Raw genomic sequence first — 19971 nt, 5'->3', positions numbered from 1 at the left:
GAGGAGTATTAGTCATATATTTTGTTGCATGTTCTTCAATTTGAGTTTGTTGGATGATTAGAGTGGGATTATATTAGTATGGACTCATGGATATTTATTATATTCTTTGGTTATAATCCAGTACTACACTATTTATTTTGTTATTTAAATTATTTCAGCTTTGGCCATTCATTCTTTCATTCTTTTATTTTGGTTTCTCTGTGTCTTTTTGATATGTCTCCATCCCTTATTTTTTAATTTTTTTGAGTGCTACAGGATGCTCCAGGTTTATCTTTTGAACCCTGTTCCAATCCTAGAACCAGCCATTTCCCCTAGAATCTCTATTTTCTTTTATTGGGGTATATTATGTAGAAACCAAGCTCTGGGTGCTGTGAGTGCTCATTGCTACTGGGGTGTCACTAATTCTAGTCCCTTTTAATAAACAGAGTTAGGAAAAACTGGTGTGTGTGCATACATGCACATATATATCTATAATTACTTTTATATTTATCTGTGTCCATATTAAACTAAACATGAGTTCACAGTGATGTCTCTGGCTCTGATCCAGTACCTCAGGGTTCATTCTAACCATCCTCCCTTTGCTTTTCTGTAACTTTCCACTCCAAAGTGAGAAGCTTGGCTCCCACTATCTGCCATCCATTTACTTATTTATTCAACCCCAGTATACATTACATGTAAACTATTTCAGAATTAACCCATATATCTTAGAAAACAACTTTATAAAATAAAGTACAGTTTTTATATATAGTTCCATTTGTCTTTAGCCTTATAGTTTCAGGTGAAGGCACCATCTTCTAAAGTTACTTACATCAGTTCCTTTTTTTCACCCAGAGTTCTGATTCAGATGCTGTACTTTAAAGACTTCTTAATCTTGGGGCGCCTGGGTGGCGCAGTCAGTTAAGCATCCGACTTCAGCCAGGTCACGATCTCGCGGTCCGTGAGTTCGAGCCCCGCGTCGGGCTCTGGGCTGATGGCTCAGAGCCTGGAGCCTGCTTCCGATTCTGTGTCTCCCTCTCTCTCTGCCCCTCCCCCGTTCATGCTCTGTCTCTCTCTGTCCCAAAAAATAAATAAACGTTGAAAAAAAAAAATTAAAAAAAAAAAAGACTTCTTAGTCTAAAGATTGATTGTATGTATATATATATGCATATATGATGTTAATATATGTATTATATATATAACATAACAATATAATTGTGTAATATAGTGATATATATGATGTGTATATATGGTAATTTATTATTCTTAGGTATTTTGTTTTTTCACCTTAAATGTATGTACTGTTCACTTTGTCACTTGGTTATGAAGCAGAAGTATATTTTTTCTTGCTTTTTTCTCCATTGTTTGAAATGCTACCTTTATCATATTTTCAAAATCTTATATATACTAGAGCTTTTTTCTGTTCCTTATTCTGTTTTATTTTCTCTTTCTGTTCAAGCTCCAAACATTATATACCTATGGTAATTTCAGCATCTGGTAGATTATTCCTCTTTTTGCATATTCATATTCAACTTGTAATTTTATTTTTTTAAGTTTTAGTTATTTTGAGAGAGAGAGAGTGTGAGCAGAGAGGGGCAGAGAGAGAGGGAGAGAGAGTGAATCCCAAGCAGGCTCTGTCCTATCAGTTCAGAGAGCCTGACACAGGGCTCAAACTCATAAACTATGAGATCATGACCTGAACCAAAATCAAGATTCGGACACTTAACTGAGCCACCCACGCATCCCCCATATTCACTTATAATTTTAATTATTTGCTATAATTTTCTTTATTTCAGGAACATTTTAGTGGATAAACCAAATGACCAATCTTCACGGTGGTCCTCAGAGAGCAACTATCCTCCCCAGGTAAGATGAAGCTCCTGATACCATTTAGAAGTCAAAATTTATTTTTTTTTATTTATTTTTTTTTAATTTTTTTTTTTCAACGTTTTTTTTAAATTTATTTTTGGGACAGAGAGAGACAGAGCATGAACGGGGGAGGGGCAGAGAGAGAGGGAGACACAGAATTGGAAACAGGCTCCAGGCTCTGAGCCATCAGCCCAGAGCCTGACACGGGGCTTGAACTCACGGACTGCGAGATCGTGACCTGGCTGAAGTCAGTCGCTTAACCGACTGCGCCACCCAGGCGCCCCTAGAAGTCAAAATTTATTTATTTATTTATTTATTTTTAAATTTTTTTTTTTTTTCAACGTTTATTTATTTTTGGGACAGGGAGAGACAGAGCATGAACGGGGGAGGGGCAGAGAGAGAGGGAGACACAGAATCAGAAACAGGCTCCAGGCTCTGAGCCATCAGCCCAGAGCCCGACGCGGGGCTCGAACTCACAGACCGCGAGATCGTGACCTGGCTGAAGTCGGACGCTTAACCGACTGCGCCACCCAGGCGCCCCTAGAAGTCAAAATTTAAATAGGCATTTAATTGACAGCAATTATCTGGAATCCATTAATAATTTATTCAGTCTTTGAAAATGTGAGGTAGATTTTTATTTTGTTTTTTGGTTTTTTTAGTTTTGAAAGAATGTTTATTTCATAGACAAATGCAGTGTGGAATTTGATGAAACATAGGCTTACTTGTGTCTCCTGGAGCATTTAAAATCTAGTATGTATTTTTTCCAGATAACTAATGATGCAAAATTAAGTTTCTTGATACCTTTTGAGGAAAATGTTAATGAAAAGAACTGGCTTAGGTGCTGTTACTATTTTGAGCAGTAACTGATCTCAGTGCTGATCTAAGAAGATGTTGTGACTTCTATTGTAATTCAAACTCAAGTCGGTCTGTAAATGTTTAAGGAAATGTTAGTAAGTTGGACTTGGACTCAATGACTGCCTTTTAGGGAAAATAAACTTAATATAGTTTGTTATTTTACTAAAGTGGTATATTTAGATGATATCAAGACCATGAACTAAATTCTTTCCTTGAAAAGTGCTGCCTGAGGTCATATGAATTTAAAAAGTCATTCTTTCGGTTGTATTCTTTAAGCATTAACATATAATATGTCCATATCCTGGAGGAAATTAATGCTCTGATAGGAAAGCAGATGGGTAAGTAAATTCCGGTGTAATTTCTAGTGTAATTTTTGGAAACCTAATGTTTATACTTATTTTCCCTTTTATATATATTTTTAACTGCATATCTTTTGGATCACCTGGTACTTAAATGTTTAATTGCAAAATACACATCCAAAGAATATATATTCATAGTTTTTATATATAGTATAAAGAATAATAAAACAAGTATCTATTCATCAACTGTCTTTACAAAACAACCACAACCTGTTGAAGCTTCTTGTGAGTCCTGTCTTATATTTTTCTCCAACTCCTAGTAACTGTTATTTCATGTTAAGCATTTTCTCACAGGATCATACATGTGTATGTTTATACATATCCTATATTGGGGCGCTTGGGTGGCTCAATCAGCTAAGTGTCTGACTCTTGATTTCGGGTCAGGTCATGATCTCACAATCATAAGATGGAGCCCTGCTTTGTGCGCTGCACTAGGCATGGAGCCTGCTGAAGATTCTCTTTCTCCCTCTCCCTCGGCCCCTTCCCAGCTTGTATGCACACACACATGCTCTCTCAAAAAACAAACAAAAAACAACATATAAATGTCCTTTTATCTGACTTTGATTTTTTATAAATATAATATAAATTGAATCGTTATAAATATTGATCTGCTTTTCTTTTGCTTTGTTATGTATTTATATATTTATTAATGTTGCTGAGTATAATTGTAGTTTCTTAATTTTAACTACTATGTAGTATTCCAGTGCAGTATAAATATGCCAAAATGTATTTATCCATTTTGCAATTGATAGGCTTTTCAGTTTTTTATAGTTGTTTGCTATTATGAATAGGCTGCTTATGAACATTTTTGTATGTTGTCTCCTGGTACACATGTATAAGATTTTCTTTATGGTGTATACCTTGGAGCACAATTGATGGATCATATGTTCAAAAAGGCTGTATAATTTATATTCTCACTGACAATATATGAAAGATGCTGTAGGGGCGCCTGGGTGGCTCAGTCGGTTAAGCGTCCGACTTCAGCTCAGGTCACGATCTCACAGTCTGTGAGTTCGAGCCCTGTGTCGGGCTCTGTGCTGACAGCTCAGAGTCTGGAGCCTGCTTCAGATTCTTTGTCTCCCTCTCTCTCTGTCCCTTCCCCACTCATTCTCTGTCTCTCTCTGTCTCAAAAATAAATAAAAAAACATTAAAAAAAATTAAAAAAAGAAAAAGAAAAATGCTGTACATTGCAGTCTCCATATCACTTCTATATGGCTGATTTTTAGATTTTGCCAGTCTGTTAGATCTTTGATTATAACTCACTGTGGCTTTAATTTGCATTTTCCTGTTTACATTCAGACCTTCTTGCATTTGTTTGTGGGGTTATATTGTATGTTATTGGTACACAACCCCTCCTGTTCACACTGAGGTTGAATACATTGTGTTTTCAATCATGTTTTTCTTATTCATCTTTTCATTTTACTTGAGCCCTCAAATTTGGTGTTTCTGTTTTTATTCAGTTGTTTTTATGTCTTACTAATGAATATAATCTTTTTCATTATTACTGAAATGGTGGTAACCTCTTTACTGTGAAATTTCTTTCATTTCTTATGGAACAGTATTTTGAAGGCAGTATTACTTAATGTCTTTTTACTTATTCATTTGCTTATTTATTCAAAAATTATTTAGTCAGCACCCATGGGGTGCCAAACTTTATAGCAGTGAATTAACTATTGTCTTTCCTCTTAATGAGACAAGAAATACCCTGAATCAATTAATATTCAATGTGCTAAGTCTGAGAGTAGAAGTTACTTAAAGTTTTTGTGATTTAAAAGAGACTAACTTGGGATGCCTGGGGTGGCTCAGTCAGTTAAGCGTCTGACTCTTGATCTCAGCTCCGGTCTTGATCTCAGGGTTGTGAGTTCAAGCCCCATGTTGGGCTCCACGCTGGATGCAGAGCCTACTTTAAAAAAATAAGTAAATAAAAATAAAAGAGACTAACTTATCATGGAAATGGGTAACATGAATCTGTTTTCCCTCATTGTAATTACACATCAGATATAACTGGGGTTCCATGTAGCCAATCTCAAAAAACAGCAGTCTTGTCAGAAAAAATATAATTGAAAGTAATTTCTGATTTTACTTAGTTTTGTGTGAAACTGCCATATGGGATAGAATGGATATAGTTTTTTTTTTTTTTTTTCAACGTTTATTTATTTTTGGGACAGAGAGAGACAGAGCATGAATGGAGGAGGGGCAGAGAGAGAGGGAGACACAGAATCGGAAACAGGCTCCAGGCTCTGAGCCATCAGCCCAGAGCCCGACGCGGGGCTCGAACTCACGGACCGCGAGATCGTGACCTGGCTGAAGTCGGACGCTTAACCGACTGCGCCACCCAGGCGCCCCAGAATGGATATAGTTTTAAGGTATAGATATGTAGCAAGTAGTCTTGTACTCCTAGTGGATGTGAGCTAGGTCAATAATACTAATTCCAACGCTTATTCTTTTTTCTTTTTCTTCTTTTTCTTTTTCTTTTTTTTTTTTTTACTCAAACCATATTCTGAAAATTACTAAAAGGGCTGAGTTTTTAAATTTTTTTAAATGTTTATTTATTTGGGGGGGGTAGGGAGGGGAAGGGGCAGGGAGAGAGGGAGACACAGAATCTGAAGCAGGCTCCAGGCTCTGAGCTGTCAGCAGAACCATAAGACCATGACTTGAGCTGAAGTCGGATGCTTAACTGACTGAGTCACCCAGGCACCCCTAAAAGGGCTGAATTTTTAAAAGATGCACACATACATAAAGTTTATGAAAGCTGGGAACCTAAATTGATGAATTCTCAGAATAATTAAACAGAAGAAATCTCCACCTCTGGGGGACTGTGGGAAGAGTTACATTGGCACTGAGTAGAGGAGGAGAAAATGAAGAAAACCTGGATGATCCTGGATGAACCTGGTGATCCTGGATGTATAGTGCTCTTAAGGTTCTCAATAAAAGCAAGTGCAGATCCTCTCTGGAGATAGTTACCTTTCCCAAATCTTCAGGTAGTCTCCGTAGATCATTATTCAAGGAAAGTAAGCAGTACGCACGCAAAGATAACCAAATGTACCAGGAAACAAGGTGCCTTTAGTAAGAACTAGGAAGAAATGATAGAGAAACCTTCAAAAACATTAGGTATAAGAAGTAAATGTACTAAAAGATACTGCAATTAAAATAACATACCGTAGGGGCGCCTGGGTGGCGCAGTCGGTTAAGCGTCCGACTTCAGCCAGGTCACGATCTCGCGGTCCGTGAGTTCGAGCCCCGCGTCGGGCTCTGGGCTGGTGGCTCGGAGCCTGGAGCCTGTTTCCGATTCTGTGTCTCCCTCTCTCTCTGCCCCTCCCCCGTTCATGCTCTGTCTCTCTCTGTCCCAAAAATAAATAAAAACGTTGAAAAAAAAAAAAATAGAAGGAGAGATAAAGGTCTTCCCAAACAAAAACTGAAGGAATTCATCACCACTAAACCACTAAAAGAGATCCTAAGGGGGATCCTGTGAGACAGAGTACCAAAGACATCGCTACAAGCATGAAACCTACAGACATCACAATGACTCTAAACCCATATCTTTCTATAACACTGAATGTAAATGGACTAAATGCGCCAACCAAAAGACAAGTATCAGAATGGATAAAAAAAACAAGACCCATCTATTTGCTGTCTACAAGAGACTCATTTTAGACCTGAGGACACCTTCAGATTCAGAGTGAGGGGATGGAGAGCTATTTATCATGCCACTGGAAGTCAAAAGAGAGCTGGAGTAGCCATACTTATATCAGACAAACTAGACTTTAAATTAAAGGCTGTAACAAGAGATGAAGAAGGGCATTATATAATAATCACAGGGTCTATCCATCAGGAAGAGCTAACAATTATAAATGTCTATGTGCTGAATACAGGAGCCCCCAAATATATAAAACAATTGCTCACAAACATAAGCAACCTTATTGATAAGAATGTGGTAATTGCAGGGGACTTTAACACTCCACTTACAGAAATGGATAGATCATCTAGACACATGGTCAATAAAGAAACAAGGGCCCTGAATGATACATTGGATCAGATGGACTTGACAGATATATTTAGAACTCTGCATCCGAAAGCAACAGAATATACTTTCTTCTCAAGTGCACATGGAACATTCTCCAAGATAGATTACATACTGGGTCACAAAACAGCCCTTCTAAGTATACAAGAATTGAAATCATACCATGCATACTTTCAGACCACAATGCTATGAAGCTTGAAATCAACCACAGGAAAAAGTCTGGAAAACTTCCAAAAGCATGGAGGTTAAAGAACACCCTACTAAAGAATGAATGGGTCAACCAGGCAGTTAGGGAAGAAATTAAAAAATATACGGAAACAAATGAAAATGAAAATACAACAATCCAAACGCTTTGGGATGCAGCAAAGGCAGTCCTGAGAGGAAAATACATTGCAATCCAGGCCTATCTCAAGAAACAAGAAAAATCCCAAATACAAAATCTAACAGCACACCTAAAGGAAATAGAAGCAGAACAGCAAAGACAGCCTAAATCCAGCAGAAGAAGAGAAATAATAAAGATCAGAGCAGAAATAAACAATATAGAATCTAAAAAAACTGTAGAGCAGATCAACGAAACCAAGAGTTGGTTTTTTGAAAAAATAAAATTGATAAACCTCTAGCCAGGCTTCTCAAAAAGAAAAGAGAGATGACCCAAATAGATAAAATCATGAATGAAAATGGAATTATTACAACCAATCCCTCAGAGATACAAGCAATTATCAGGGAATACTATGAAAAATTATATGCCACCAAACTGGACAACCTGGAAGAAATGGACAAATTCCTAAACACCCACAGGCTTCCAAAACTCAATCAGGAGGAAATAGAAAGCTTGAACAGACCTATAACCAGCTAAGAAATTGAATCAGTCATCAAAAATTTCCCAACAAATAAGAGTCCAGGACCAGATGGCTTCCCAGAGGAGTTCTACCAGACGTTTAAAGCAGAGATAATACCTATCCTTCTCAAGCTGTTCCAAGAAATAGAAAGGGAAGGAAAACTTCCAGACTCATTCTATGAAGCCAGTATTACTTTGATTCCTAAACCAGACAGAGACCCAGTAAAAAAAGAGAACTACAGGCCAATATCCCTGATGAATATGGATGCAAAAATTCTCAATAAGATACTAGCAAATCGAATTCAACAGCATATAAAAAGAATTATTCACCATGATCAAGTGGGATTCATTCCTGGGATGCAGGGCAGGTTCAACATTCGCAAATCAATCAACATGATACATCACATTAATAGAAGAAAAGATAAGAACCATATGATACTGTCAATCAATGCAGAAAAGGCATTTGACAAAATTCAGCAACCTTTCTTAATAAAAACCCTCGAGAAAGTCGGGATAGAAGGAACATACTTAAACATCATCAAAGCCATTTATGAAAAGCCCACAGCTAACATCATCCTCAATGGGGAAAAACTGGAGCTTTTTCCCTGAGATCAGGAACACGACAGGGATGTCCAGTCTCACCGCTGTTGTTTAACATAGTGTTGGAAGTTCTAGCATCAGCAATCAGACAACAGAAGGAAATCAAAGGCATCAAAATTGACAAGGATGAAGTTAAGCTTTCACTTTTTGCAGATGACATGATATTATACATGGAAAATCCGATAGACTCCACCAAAAGTCTGCTAGAACTGATACATGAATTCAGCAAAGTCGCAGGATACAAAATCAATGTACAGAAATCAGTTGCATTCTTATACACTAGTAATGAAGCAACAGAAAGACAAAGGAACTGATCCCATTCACAATTGCACCAAGAAGCATAAAATACCTAGGAATAAATCTAACCAAAGATGTAAAAGATCTGTATGCCAAAAATTATAGAAAGCTTATGAAGGAAATTGAAGAAGATATAAAGAAATGGAAAAACATTCCGCACTCATGGATTGGAAGAATAAATATTGTCAAAATGTCAATACTACCCAAAGCTATCTACACATTCAATGCAATCCCAAGCAAAATTGCACCAGCATTCTTCTCGAAACTAGAACAAGCAATCCTAAAATTCATATGGAACCACAAAAGGCCCCAAATAGCCAAAGTAATTTTGAAGAAGACCAAAGCAGGAGGCATCACAATCCCAGACTTTAGCCTCTACTACAAAGCTGTAATCATCAAGACAGCATGGTATTGGCACAAAAACAGACACATAGACCAATGGAATAGAATAGAAACCCCAGAACTAGACCCACAAACGTATGGCCAACTCATCTTTGACAAAGCAGGAAAGAACATCCAATGGGAAAAAAGACAGTCTCTTTAACAAATGGTGCTGGGAGAACTGGACAGCAACATGCAGAAGGTTGAAACTAGACCGCTTTCTCACACCATTCACAAAAATAAACTCAAAATGGATAAAGGACCTGAATGTGAGACAGGAAACCATCAAAACCCTAGAGGAGAAAGCAGGAAAAGACCTCTCTGATCTCAGTCGTAGCAATTTCTTACTTGACACATCCCCAAAGGCAAGGGAATTAAAAGCAAAAATGAACTACTGGGACCTTATGAAGATAAAAAGCTTCTGCACAACAAAGGAAACAACCAACAAAACTAAAAGGCAACCAACGGAATGGGAAAAGATATTTGCAAATGACATATCAGACAAAGGGCTAGTATCCAAAATCCATAAAGAGCTCACCAACTCCACACCCGAAAAACAAATAACCCAGTGAAGAAATGGGCAGAAAACATGAACAGACACTTCTCTAAAGAAGACATCTGGATGGCCAACGGGCACATGAAAAGATGCTCAACGTTGCTCCTCATCAGGGAAATACAGATCAAAACCACACTCAGATATCACCTCACGCCAGTCAGAGTGGCCAAAACGAACAAATCAGGAGACTATAGATGCTGGAGAGGATATGGAGAAACGGGAACCCTCTTGCACTGTTGGTGGGAATGCAAATTGGTGCAGCTTCTCTGGAAAACAGTGTGGAGGTTCCTCAGAAAATTAAAACTAGACCTACCCTATGACCCAGCAATAGCACTGCTAGGAATTTACCAAGGGATACAGGAGTACTGATGCATAGGGGCACTTATACCCCAATGTTTATAGCAGCACTCTCAACAATAGCCAAATTATGGAAAGAGCCTAGATGTCCATCAACTGATGAATGGATAAAGAAATTGTGGTTTATATACACAATGGAGTACTACATGGCAATGAGAAAGAATGAAATATGGCCCTTTGTAACAACATGGATGGAACTGGAGTGTTATGCTAAGTGAAATAAGCCATACAGAGAAAGATAGATACCATATGTTTTCACTCTTATGTGGATCCTGAGAAACTTAACAGAAACCCATGGGGGAGGGGAAGGGGGAAAAAGGAGGTTAGAGTGGGAGAGAGCCAAAGCATAAGAGACTCTTAAAAACTGAGAACAAACTGAGGGTTAATGGGAGGTGGGAGGGAGGGGACGGTGGGTGATGGGTATTGAGGAGGGCACCTTTTGGGATGAGCACTGGGTGTTGTATGGAAACCAATTTGACAATAAACTTCATTTATTGGAAAAAAAATGAAAATTTTGGCAGGGAATTAAAAAAAAGAACCAAAATAGAAATGAAAAATACAGTAACCAAAATTGCAGATTATAGTTGAGAATAAAAAAGAACTTTCCAGAAACACTTTCCCTTTTTTGTTGTTGTTGTTTATTTTTATTTATTTTGAGAGAATAAGCAGGGGAGGCGCAGAGAAAGAGGGAGACAGAATCCCAATCAGGCTCCCTCCGATGCAGGGCTTGGACTCATGAACAGTTCAGATCATGACCTGAAGAGAAATCAGGAGTGTAATGCTTAACTGATTGGGGTACCTGGATGGCTCGGTTGGTTAAGTGTCTGACTCTTGGTCTTGGCTCAGGTCGTGATTTCACAGTTCATGAGTTTGAGCCCCGTGTCAGGCCCTGTGCTGACGGCATAGAGCCTGCTTGGGATTCTCTGTCCCTCTCTCTGTCCCTCCTCTGCCTGTGTTTTCTCTCTCTCTCTCTCTCTCTCTCTCTCTAAAAATAGGGAAATAAAATGTTAAAGGTTAAAAAAAAAAATTTAGGGGCGCCTGGGTGGCTCAGTCAGTTAAGCATCCGACTTCAGCTCAGGTCACGATCTCGCGGTCCATGAATTCAAGCCCCGAGTCGGTCTCTGGGCTGATGGCTCAGAGCCTGTAGCCTGCTTCCGATTCTGTGTCTCCCTCTCTGTCTGCCCCTCCCCTGTTCATGCTCTGTCTCTCTCTGTCCCAAAAATAAATAAACATTAAAAAAAATTTAAAAAAAATTTAAATTAAGTAAAATATACTTTATGTAAAGTGGAAATATTATTTTCATAGATCACTGAAAAATAGTTGCTAGTAATAATTTATATGACAGATACATACAATTACTTACCTTTGTAGCTTATTTTGATAATAAACTATTACTTGACCTGCCTGCTTCAAAGCACTACTTAGGATATATAACTTAGTTCTATTATTTTGATTTTGGATAAGAGAAACCTTATTTCATGAAGTGGTACCATATAATTAGTATGAGAATTGCCTCTATTTTCCATATTTGTTTTTAATTATTCTAAATCCCCCCATGACCGTATATGGTGATTGTAAAGGTTTGGTGCATGTACTTTAGCTACTTTAGTGCCCTAAAACTGTGAAAAGTATTTCCATTTCTAATGTGTTTTGGTTTTATAGATAGTTGATTGTGTAATTTACAATAGTTATATTTTATAAAATCGCCATGAAGACTGCATTAGTGAATACTGAGCCATTGCTTCTAGGGGAAATACAGGGTTAGATTCCTGTGTGCCTTTGGTCGTAACATTCCTGTTTACCAAACGGTATATGACCTTACTTTATGTGTGTTTCTGTTTACACATACCTTATTTTATGTATATTATTTGTTCATTAGCATTGAATTTCTACAGCCATAGCACTATAACTTAACGCCTTAATGAAATGAAGCTTGAAATAAGAGTCCAGAGACCATGAATCACAATATGAGTGAGTCTTGCCACGGTGAAGCCAGAGAGTTTCCACAGTCATTCTCACGATCTGCCTGATGGCATGTGGCAGACCTCTGAGGAAGCTAAGGTTTTGTCTTAATTAGATTTATCCAGAGAAAACTGAACATATTCTAAGAAACTTCCCCATATATGCCTTCCTATAGGTCCTGAGAACTCAGAAATGCTTCACGTAGAGGTGGCACCCCAGGACTCTAGTTTTACTAGCTCTAGGTGCTCCCTTTGCTGCTCTGGGAGTGCAGTGGTCTCTTCTTTAGAGCTTTAAAAACCAGGTGGGCACTGAAGGAGGGATTGAAATTCCCCAGGGGCTCAGGGAACTTTGAAATTCCTTAGGGAGGGGGACATCACTGCCCCAGCCTGACACCTATTTCCTTTGAAAGGCACATCACATCCTTCTTGCATTTAGAAACATTAGACATGGCTTCAGCACTCTGCTTGGGGATCATTGTAGACAGCAAGATCAGCAGAAAGCACAAAAATATAAAAAATATGGCACTAAGTAGACAGTGTAAAGGATGCTTGTTTACTGTATGATAGAATTAAACCAAGAAGGCAGAGCGTCCCTTGTTTGACCTCAGCTGGGAGAGAGTGCATTGGGCAACTCAGACTTTTTTGTCGCTTTGCACATGTCTGGAAATGATTCTGAAAGTGCTGTAGGTATTGAAATCTGTAGTGATTTTGTTGTTGAAAATAAATTTTAGTGAGTAGGGGAATTCACAAATATGGAATCCACAAATAATGAGGAGTGACTGTATGGGATCTAATAATTCATTTATCACGTTTTGAACAGAGCTGAGAATCAGAAAGGAAAAAAAGAGGACTCTGAAAAACCAAAATCATTGTGATGAAATTTTAGGTCCTGAGGGCCTTTCCTAGAATCTACATTGGTTTTAAGTTACTCTGTTTAGTTAGTTACTTCTTCACTTTTCAGCAACTGGATGTAACTTTGTGTATGGGGGCACAGCTATAAAAGATAGGCACATTAACAGCAAGCTGACAAACAGAACAACTGACAAAGTGTCGTGATGGAAAAGATAGAAAAATCTAAGTAACAAATAGAAGAACAAAAGTGTAAAAAAAGAAAAAAAAGAAAAACAAAAGTGTAACATTTAGGGGTCTTTATTGGAAAAATAGATAATGATCTATATTTAGAGTGTATATTTCAGTAGATATTGCATACCTTCCTCAGTTTTACTTACTGGAATAAATAATAATGGTTTTCATTCTTGTCCTCATTTCTTTATCCATTGAAGCTTTGCCAGAAAGGACCCCAATTAAAATTTTTACCCTTTATTCTTTTTTTTTAATGTTTTTAAAATATTTATTTATTAAAATAAATGAGCGAGCATGGGTGTGTGAGCTGAGGAGGGCCAGAGAGAGGGGAAGAGAGAATCCCAAGCAGGCTCCGTGCTGTCAGCACAGAACCCTACGCGGGGCTCAATCTCACCAACTGTGAGATCATGACCTGAGCTGAGATCAAGAGTCCAAGCTTAACCAACTGAGCCACCCAGGCGCCCCTGAATGGAACTTTGATTCTAATTCTAATGAATTAGACTCTAAATCTTAAAGCTTTATGTGGTTTTGTGATTTTAACATTGTCCTCATTATGGTGGGTCCCTCTATTATTATTTTGGTATTGCTCTATAACAAATCACAGATTTAGTTTAAAGCCACTTCCTAGGTTACAATCCCCCAGGTGGGATTCTTTCTTCAGAGTATCATAAGGCTGAAATCCAGATATTGGTTAGGTTCTCATCTGCTGGCCCTGAAGACAGTGAGCTTTGTTGTCAAAATTCAGTTTCTTGTGGTTATAGGACTGAAGTCCTTGTTTTCTTGCTGGCTATAAATTAAGAGCTATTCTTATTTCTTAGACCATGCCCACATGCCTCAACACATGCCCCCCTTCATTTTCAAATGAGCAATGGTGCATCGATTCCTTCTTGTGCTTTGAATTTCTGACTTCTTGTCTCTGATCTCTAAACTCAGAGTTAAAGGACACACGATTAGGTGGGCCCACCCAGGTAATCTCTGTTTTAATTAAAACGAACTGATCTGGAAACATAATTACATCTATCCGTACTACTTTCACTAGGTTAGTGTTTGATTGAATATCTGAGAGAGGTAGGTTTGTGTACAACAGGGACCAGGAATTATGCGTGCAGTACCTTCTCACCTTTTGTCTGTAGCTTTCATTCATTGAATTCAGTAGGTACAGATTTATTGGCTGCTATAAATAGGTCAGACTGTGTTGTAGGTGTTTGGGGTTTATCACTAAGGAAAATCAGTGAGGTGTAAGCAGGACAAACAAAAATTTCTGCTCTCATGGAGCTTATTTCTTGAGGAGAAAGACAATACACTAAATAATATATTCAGAGGTAAAAAGTGCTATTGTAATAATCCAGGCCAGAGATTTTGGTAGCTTTTGACTTGGTGGTAGTTGTCCAGATGATGAAAATTGCTTGTGAAAACACTTTGAAAAATGTAAGATCATATGTATACATTTTTAAGCCTTCTGCTAACAAGTAACCAAATGCAAAAAATGAATATTGCCTCTCTTTTCTGAGTGGGTGTTATTTTTGACAAGGAAGAAAAGGTAGGGGAAATTACTGCTTTTATAGTCTCTCAAATATGTTTTAAATATTTTTTATATGTTTGTTTATTTTGAGAGAATGGACACATACGTGTGAGTGAAGGAGGAGGAGGGAGGAAGGAAGGGAGGGGGAGAGAGAGAGAGAGAGAGAGAGAGAGAGAAAGAGAAAGAGAATATCCCAAGGAGGGTCTGCGCTGTGAGCCCTGAGCCCTACTCAGATCTTTAACCCGTGAATCATGAGATCATGACCTGAGCTGAGAATAAGAGTCAGAGTGGGGGTGCCTGGGTGGCTCAGTCGATTAAGCTTCCTACTCGGCTCAGGTCATGATCTCAGTTTGTGAATTCAAGCCCTGCGTCAGGCTCTGTGCTGACAGCTCAGAGCCTGCTTCAGATTCTGTGTCTCCCTTTCTCACTGCCCCTGTCCCACTCACGCTCTGTCTCTCAAAACTGAATAAATGGTAAAAAAAAAAAAAAAAATTTTTTTAAAGAGACGCTTAACTAGCTGAGCCACCCAGGTACCCCTTAACTATGTTTTATATCCCTTCTGTCTCTATCTCATATTGTTGTAAATAATCTACCATTGACTCTATGTAATTTGAAGTCAGAGAGTTTATGTCTCTAGGATTGTATTTCTTCATCAATAAAAATAAGGTTTTAGGGTTATCCAAAAAGGGTTTTATTTCTAGATTTCCAAATTTTATATTTTGTATTATTTGGAAGCCTCATTTTCTGAAGGTGATGGGTAAATGGAAGCATTACTCTATTACTAGTTAATGTCAAATCCTTTTTTTCTTTTTTCAAATTTTTCAAATCCTTTCATTCTACTTTGTGTTGTGGTTAGTTGTTAGTGTGTATTTTCTTCATTAGATTGTAAGATCTTTGAAAAGTAGCATTCGGTCTTACTAATTTCTGTATTTCCCTTTCAGTGGTGCCATGGCAAAATTCTGTGTTGGCTGAGAATTTCGTTTGCTGTGATAAAACAAACAAACAATTATTACATAGAAAATCAATGTGGTTTAGGAAATATGAGTGGTAGATAGATTCTAGTCTAATTCAAATGTTTGCGTCGTTGTGCGCTGTCCAGCAGGTACACAAAGCACATTAGTAGGTACTTGTATTTATCTAGGAATGAAATACAAATATTTTTGTTTTAATTTATGTCTGTTGTTTTTCAAATGGCTACTAAGTTGTCAGTACATAAACGCTTATTAAGCTGTTTGGACTTAACTACTTAATAAATGGAACTGTTAATATTTATTTTGGCCTTGGATGCTGTATTATCTATTGCTGTGTAATAAGTTACCCCAAACTTAGCAGTTAGAAACAAGCATTTATTACTTCATACTGTTACTGAGGGTCAGGAATCTGAGAGTGACGTTGCTGAGTGGTTCTGGCTCAAGGCTGCACTCAAAGTGTAGGCCAGGACTGCAGTTATCCCAGGGTTTGCCTGGGGTTGGAGGATTCCCTTACCTGGTTCTCCAGCTTGCAGATCACATATTATGTGATTTCTCAGCCTCCTGTTTCTGTTTTGTTTTTCTGGAGAACCTTGAAATACCACTTTCTTCAACTCTCATGGGTCCCCAACTTTACTTTCCTGGTTTCTTTCTGACTGCTGCTGTGTCTGCTCTAAGAGTGCACTTAGCTGCACGCTAAAAGCTTTGGAGCTAGGACCTGCTTTACAGCTTATTGGCTGCCCTTCGTCAGCGAGCATGCACTTCCCCCAGAGTTTGCTTCTGTTCACTCTGGTGTTCTGTGCCTTCAGATATTTCCTTTTCATGTCATATCAAGTTTTATAGTGTTTTTCTTTTTTAGCTAATAGATTATTTAAAATGTCTATAGAGATAATTCAAAGAATGATAACACTCATTGTTGCAGGAATTTGGGAAGAAGGGTACCTATACATTTGAAAATCTGAAATTGAAAATCTGAATTATTACAGTCTTTGAAATATAATCCGGCAAAGGCTCTCGATGTGGAGAGTACATTTGTCTTACTCAGTTCTTCGTAGGGCTCTGCCTCTTAGAAATAAAAATATAAGTATGTTAGATGCACACAAATATTTGATTCAGCAATTCTTCTTTATTTTTATTTTTTTTAACGTTTATTTATTTTTGAGAGAGAGAAAGAGACAGAGTGCGAGCACGGGAGGGGCCGAGAGAGAGGGAGACACAGAATCCGAAGCAGGCTCCGGGCTCCGAGCTGTCAGCACAGAGCCCGATGTGGGGCTCGAACTCACAAACTTCAAGATCATAGCCTTAGCTGAAGTCAGACGCTGAACCGACTGAGCCACCCAGGCGCCCCTCTTCTTTATTTTTTTAATCATTTTTTTTAGATGTTTCTTTTTGAGAGAGAGAGGAGAGAATAAGCAGGAGAGGGGCAGAGAGAGAGGGAGACAGAGGATCTGAAGCAGGCTCTGAACTGACAGCACAGAGCCCAGTGTGGGGCTTGAACTCACAAACTATGAGGTCATGACCAGAGCCAAAGTCGGACGCCTAGCTGACTGAACCACCCAGGTGCCCCTGATTAAAAATGATTTTTAAAATCACCTTTCTCGGGGCGCCTGGGTGGCGCAGTCGGTTAAGCGTCCGACTTCAGCCAGGTCACGATCTCGCGGTCCGTGAGTTCGAGCCCCGCATCGGGCTCTGGGCTGATGGCTCAGAGCCTGTTTCCGATTCTGTGTCTCCCTCTCTCTCTGCCCCTCGCCCGTTCATGCTGTCTCTCTCTGTCCCAAAAATAAATAAACGTTGAAAAAAAAAATTAAAAAAAAAATAAATAAAATAAAATAAAATAAAATCACCTTTCTCACATTGAAAAAATCTGTTAAGTTTGAAATTGTGAACAAGTTTTAAACATTAAAATTTTTTTTTCATTGCTTGCTTAATTCTGTGGCTGAATTTTTGGTGTGCCCCCCATTTTGGAAAAGAGATTGTGGTGCATTATGTTTTATTATAAAATTAATGTATTAATATTTATATACTCACAATTCAAAGGTTGATATATAGTATCAGGGAGGAAGACCTTCCTCTGCCCTGTGGTTCTTCTAACTGGACTTAGAATCAAATTGCCATGAGACAGATTGACAGGAGAAAATAAAATTTAATAGGTATACCTGTGGGGCATCCACACAGACATGAAATTCCAAAGACAGGCAACAGGAAGCTTATTTGAGCTGAGGTGAGGGGTAGGGCCTGAGGATATAATGGGGAGACCTTAGAAAAAGAGATGTTTGGAAGAACAAGATTGTCCTGTTATGCAGATAAATTCCTTAGGTAAAGGAGAGTTTCTGTTAATAGCTCTCTCTTCCTGGTACAGGTGCTCCTTTCCAATGTAAATTTTGGCAGTTGAGGGGGAGGTAGAGAGGGAGAGACAGAATCCCAAGCAGGCCCTGAGCTATCAGCGCAGAGCCTGACACAGGGCTCTGTCTTACAAACTCTAAGATCATGACCAGAATCCAGATCAAGAGTCAGATGGCTTAACTGACTGAGCCATCCCAGCACCCCAGGTTTTGATTACTTTTAACTTGAAATAATCTTTATGCCATAGTGGCCCATCTTGGGGCAGCCCCCTCTTGCCCCCTCTAATAGGTTCTAAAGTAGTTTTTCTAAAATGTTTGTTGTTAATGAACTTCAATTTTTAAAATTTCTTTTAGTTTGTATTGCTATATCTACAGCAGTTATTTCTCCAAATTAAAACTAATGAAAACCTATTTAACTATAGGACAACATTGTTTAATAGTAACACTACTCAGCATTTATATTCAAGAGTTGGAAAATGGGAATTATTATTTCATTATGAATAAAGGCAAATGTGATTGAAAATTAAAATTTTTAAAAATATTTTATTAAGGTTAACTAATTTCCCAGAGCATTTAGGTTGCTTCAGTTTTTTTGTTTTTTTTAATTGTCCCCATACCCAACGTGGGGCTTGAAATCACAACTCTGAGAGTAAGAGTTGCATGCTGTACTGACTGAGGCAGCCAGGTGCCCCAAACATTAAAATTTTTACCTAAGAAGGGTTTCTATCAAATTATTATGGTTTGCTTCCGATTAGAGAGTTTAAATTTTCCTTAAGCAACTTTTGGGGGTGGGGTGGAGGAGCAAGCAAGCATGGAAGGTGTTAGAGGGAGAATCCTAAGCAGGCTCCACGCTGAATGCAGAGCCCAGTGCAGGGCCTGATCCCATGACTGTGAGATCATGACCTGAGCAGAAATCAAGAGTTGGGAGCTTAACCAACTGAGCCACCCAGGGACCCCTATTTATGTAACTTTTTAATAACAAAAATTTGATTTGGTTATTAATAAAATTATATATATGTAACAACTTCCTGCTGGATTTCAGGGTATCATATATGGAGTGATGGATGGTGCACAACAGATGTATAAAAACTCATTTTTAATATTAGTTACAACATTGTACCTAACCAGCTGTCAGGGGAGACTGACATCTAAACTGAGACTTTAAAGGATGACTAGAGAAAGGAGGAGACAGGAATGAGAGGGAGTGTGGGTTAATGAGAAAGATGGAGATGGGGTCAGTTAATTAGGGAACACATTTTACATTATGTAGATTGTTTCATTTATAAAAATCAAGAAGGAAACTACTACTGGTTGAGTATATGGAGAAAGAAGTATTCAGGAAAATGATTCAGATGGCTTTTGCAGTGGCTTCATGCTAATAATGGGTAATACAGGTGACAAATGTAGAAGAGTAAAATTGGTGGTTGGTCCTACTTCCTACCATGCACAGAAAATGAACTCAGAATGGATCAAAACCGATCCAAAATCAGTCCTTTAGAATCAAAGATCTAAATGGAAGAGCTAAAACTATAAAGTTCTTAGATGCGAATAGAGGTAAATATGAGATTCTGGATTTGGCAGTGATTTCTTAGATATGATATCAAAAGCACAAGCAACAAAATCTAAAATAAATTGCCCTTCGTTAAAATTAAAACTTTTGTGCATCAAAGGATACTACCAATAAAGTGAAAATATAACCTACTGAATGGGAGAAAATATTTGCAAATAATAAACCTAGTAAGGGTTAGTATCCAGAAATATAAAGAATTCTTACAACTCAACAACAAACAAGACAACCCAATTTGAAAATGGCAAAGGACCTCAACAGCCTTTTTCCCAAGGAAGATAAAAGACCAACAGGCACATAGAAAGATGTATTACTAATCATCAGGGAAATGCAAATTCAAACCACAAAGAAATACAACTTCACACCACACTAAGATGGCTATAATTAAAAAACAAAACCAAAAGCAAAAAAACCCAGAA

The 19971-nt window shown here is 38.1% G+C and overlaps 1 protein-coding gene across 4 annotated transcripts in view; it reads left to right on the top strand.

Annotated features, from left to right (window-relative positions):
- MKLN1 (muskelin 1) overlaps nucleotides 1-19971 on the top strand; it is a 378677-nt gene that overhangs the window by 230362 nt on the left and 128344 nt on the right. For all 4 annotated transcript variants that reach the window (XM_086689876.1, XM_086689867.1, XM_086689884.1 and 1 more), the window contains one exon: nucleotides 1773-1842. In XM_086689876.1, the coding sequence (XP_086546002.1) occupies nucleotides 1773-1842 (70 nt within the window). The remainder of the gene's footprint in view (nucleotides 1-1772; nucleotides 1843-19971) is intronic.

Source organism: Puma concolor, chromosome A2, assembly GCF_028749965.1.
Source record: "Puma concolor isolate L17-30 chromosome A2, mPumCon1.1.hap2, whole genome shotgun sequence".
Taxonomy (NCBI): domain Eukaryota; kingdom Metazoa; phylum Chordata; class Mammalia; order Carnivora; family Felidae; genus Puma; species Puma concolor.
This window is presented reverse-complemented; position numbering and strand designations above follow the sequence as displayed.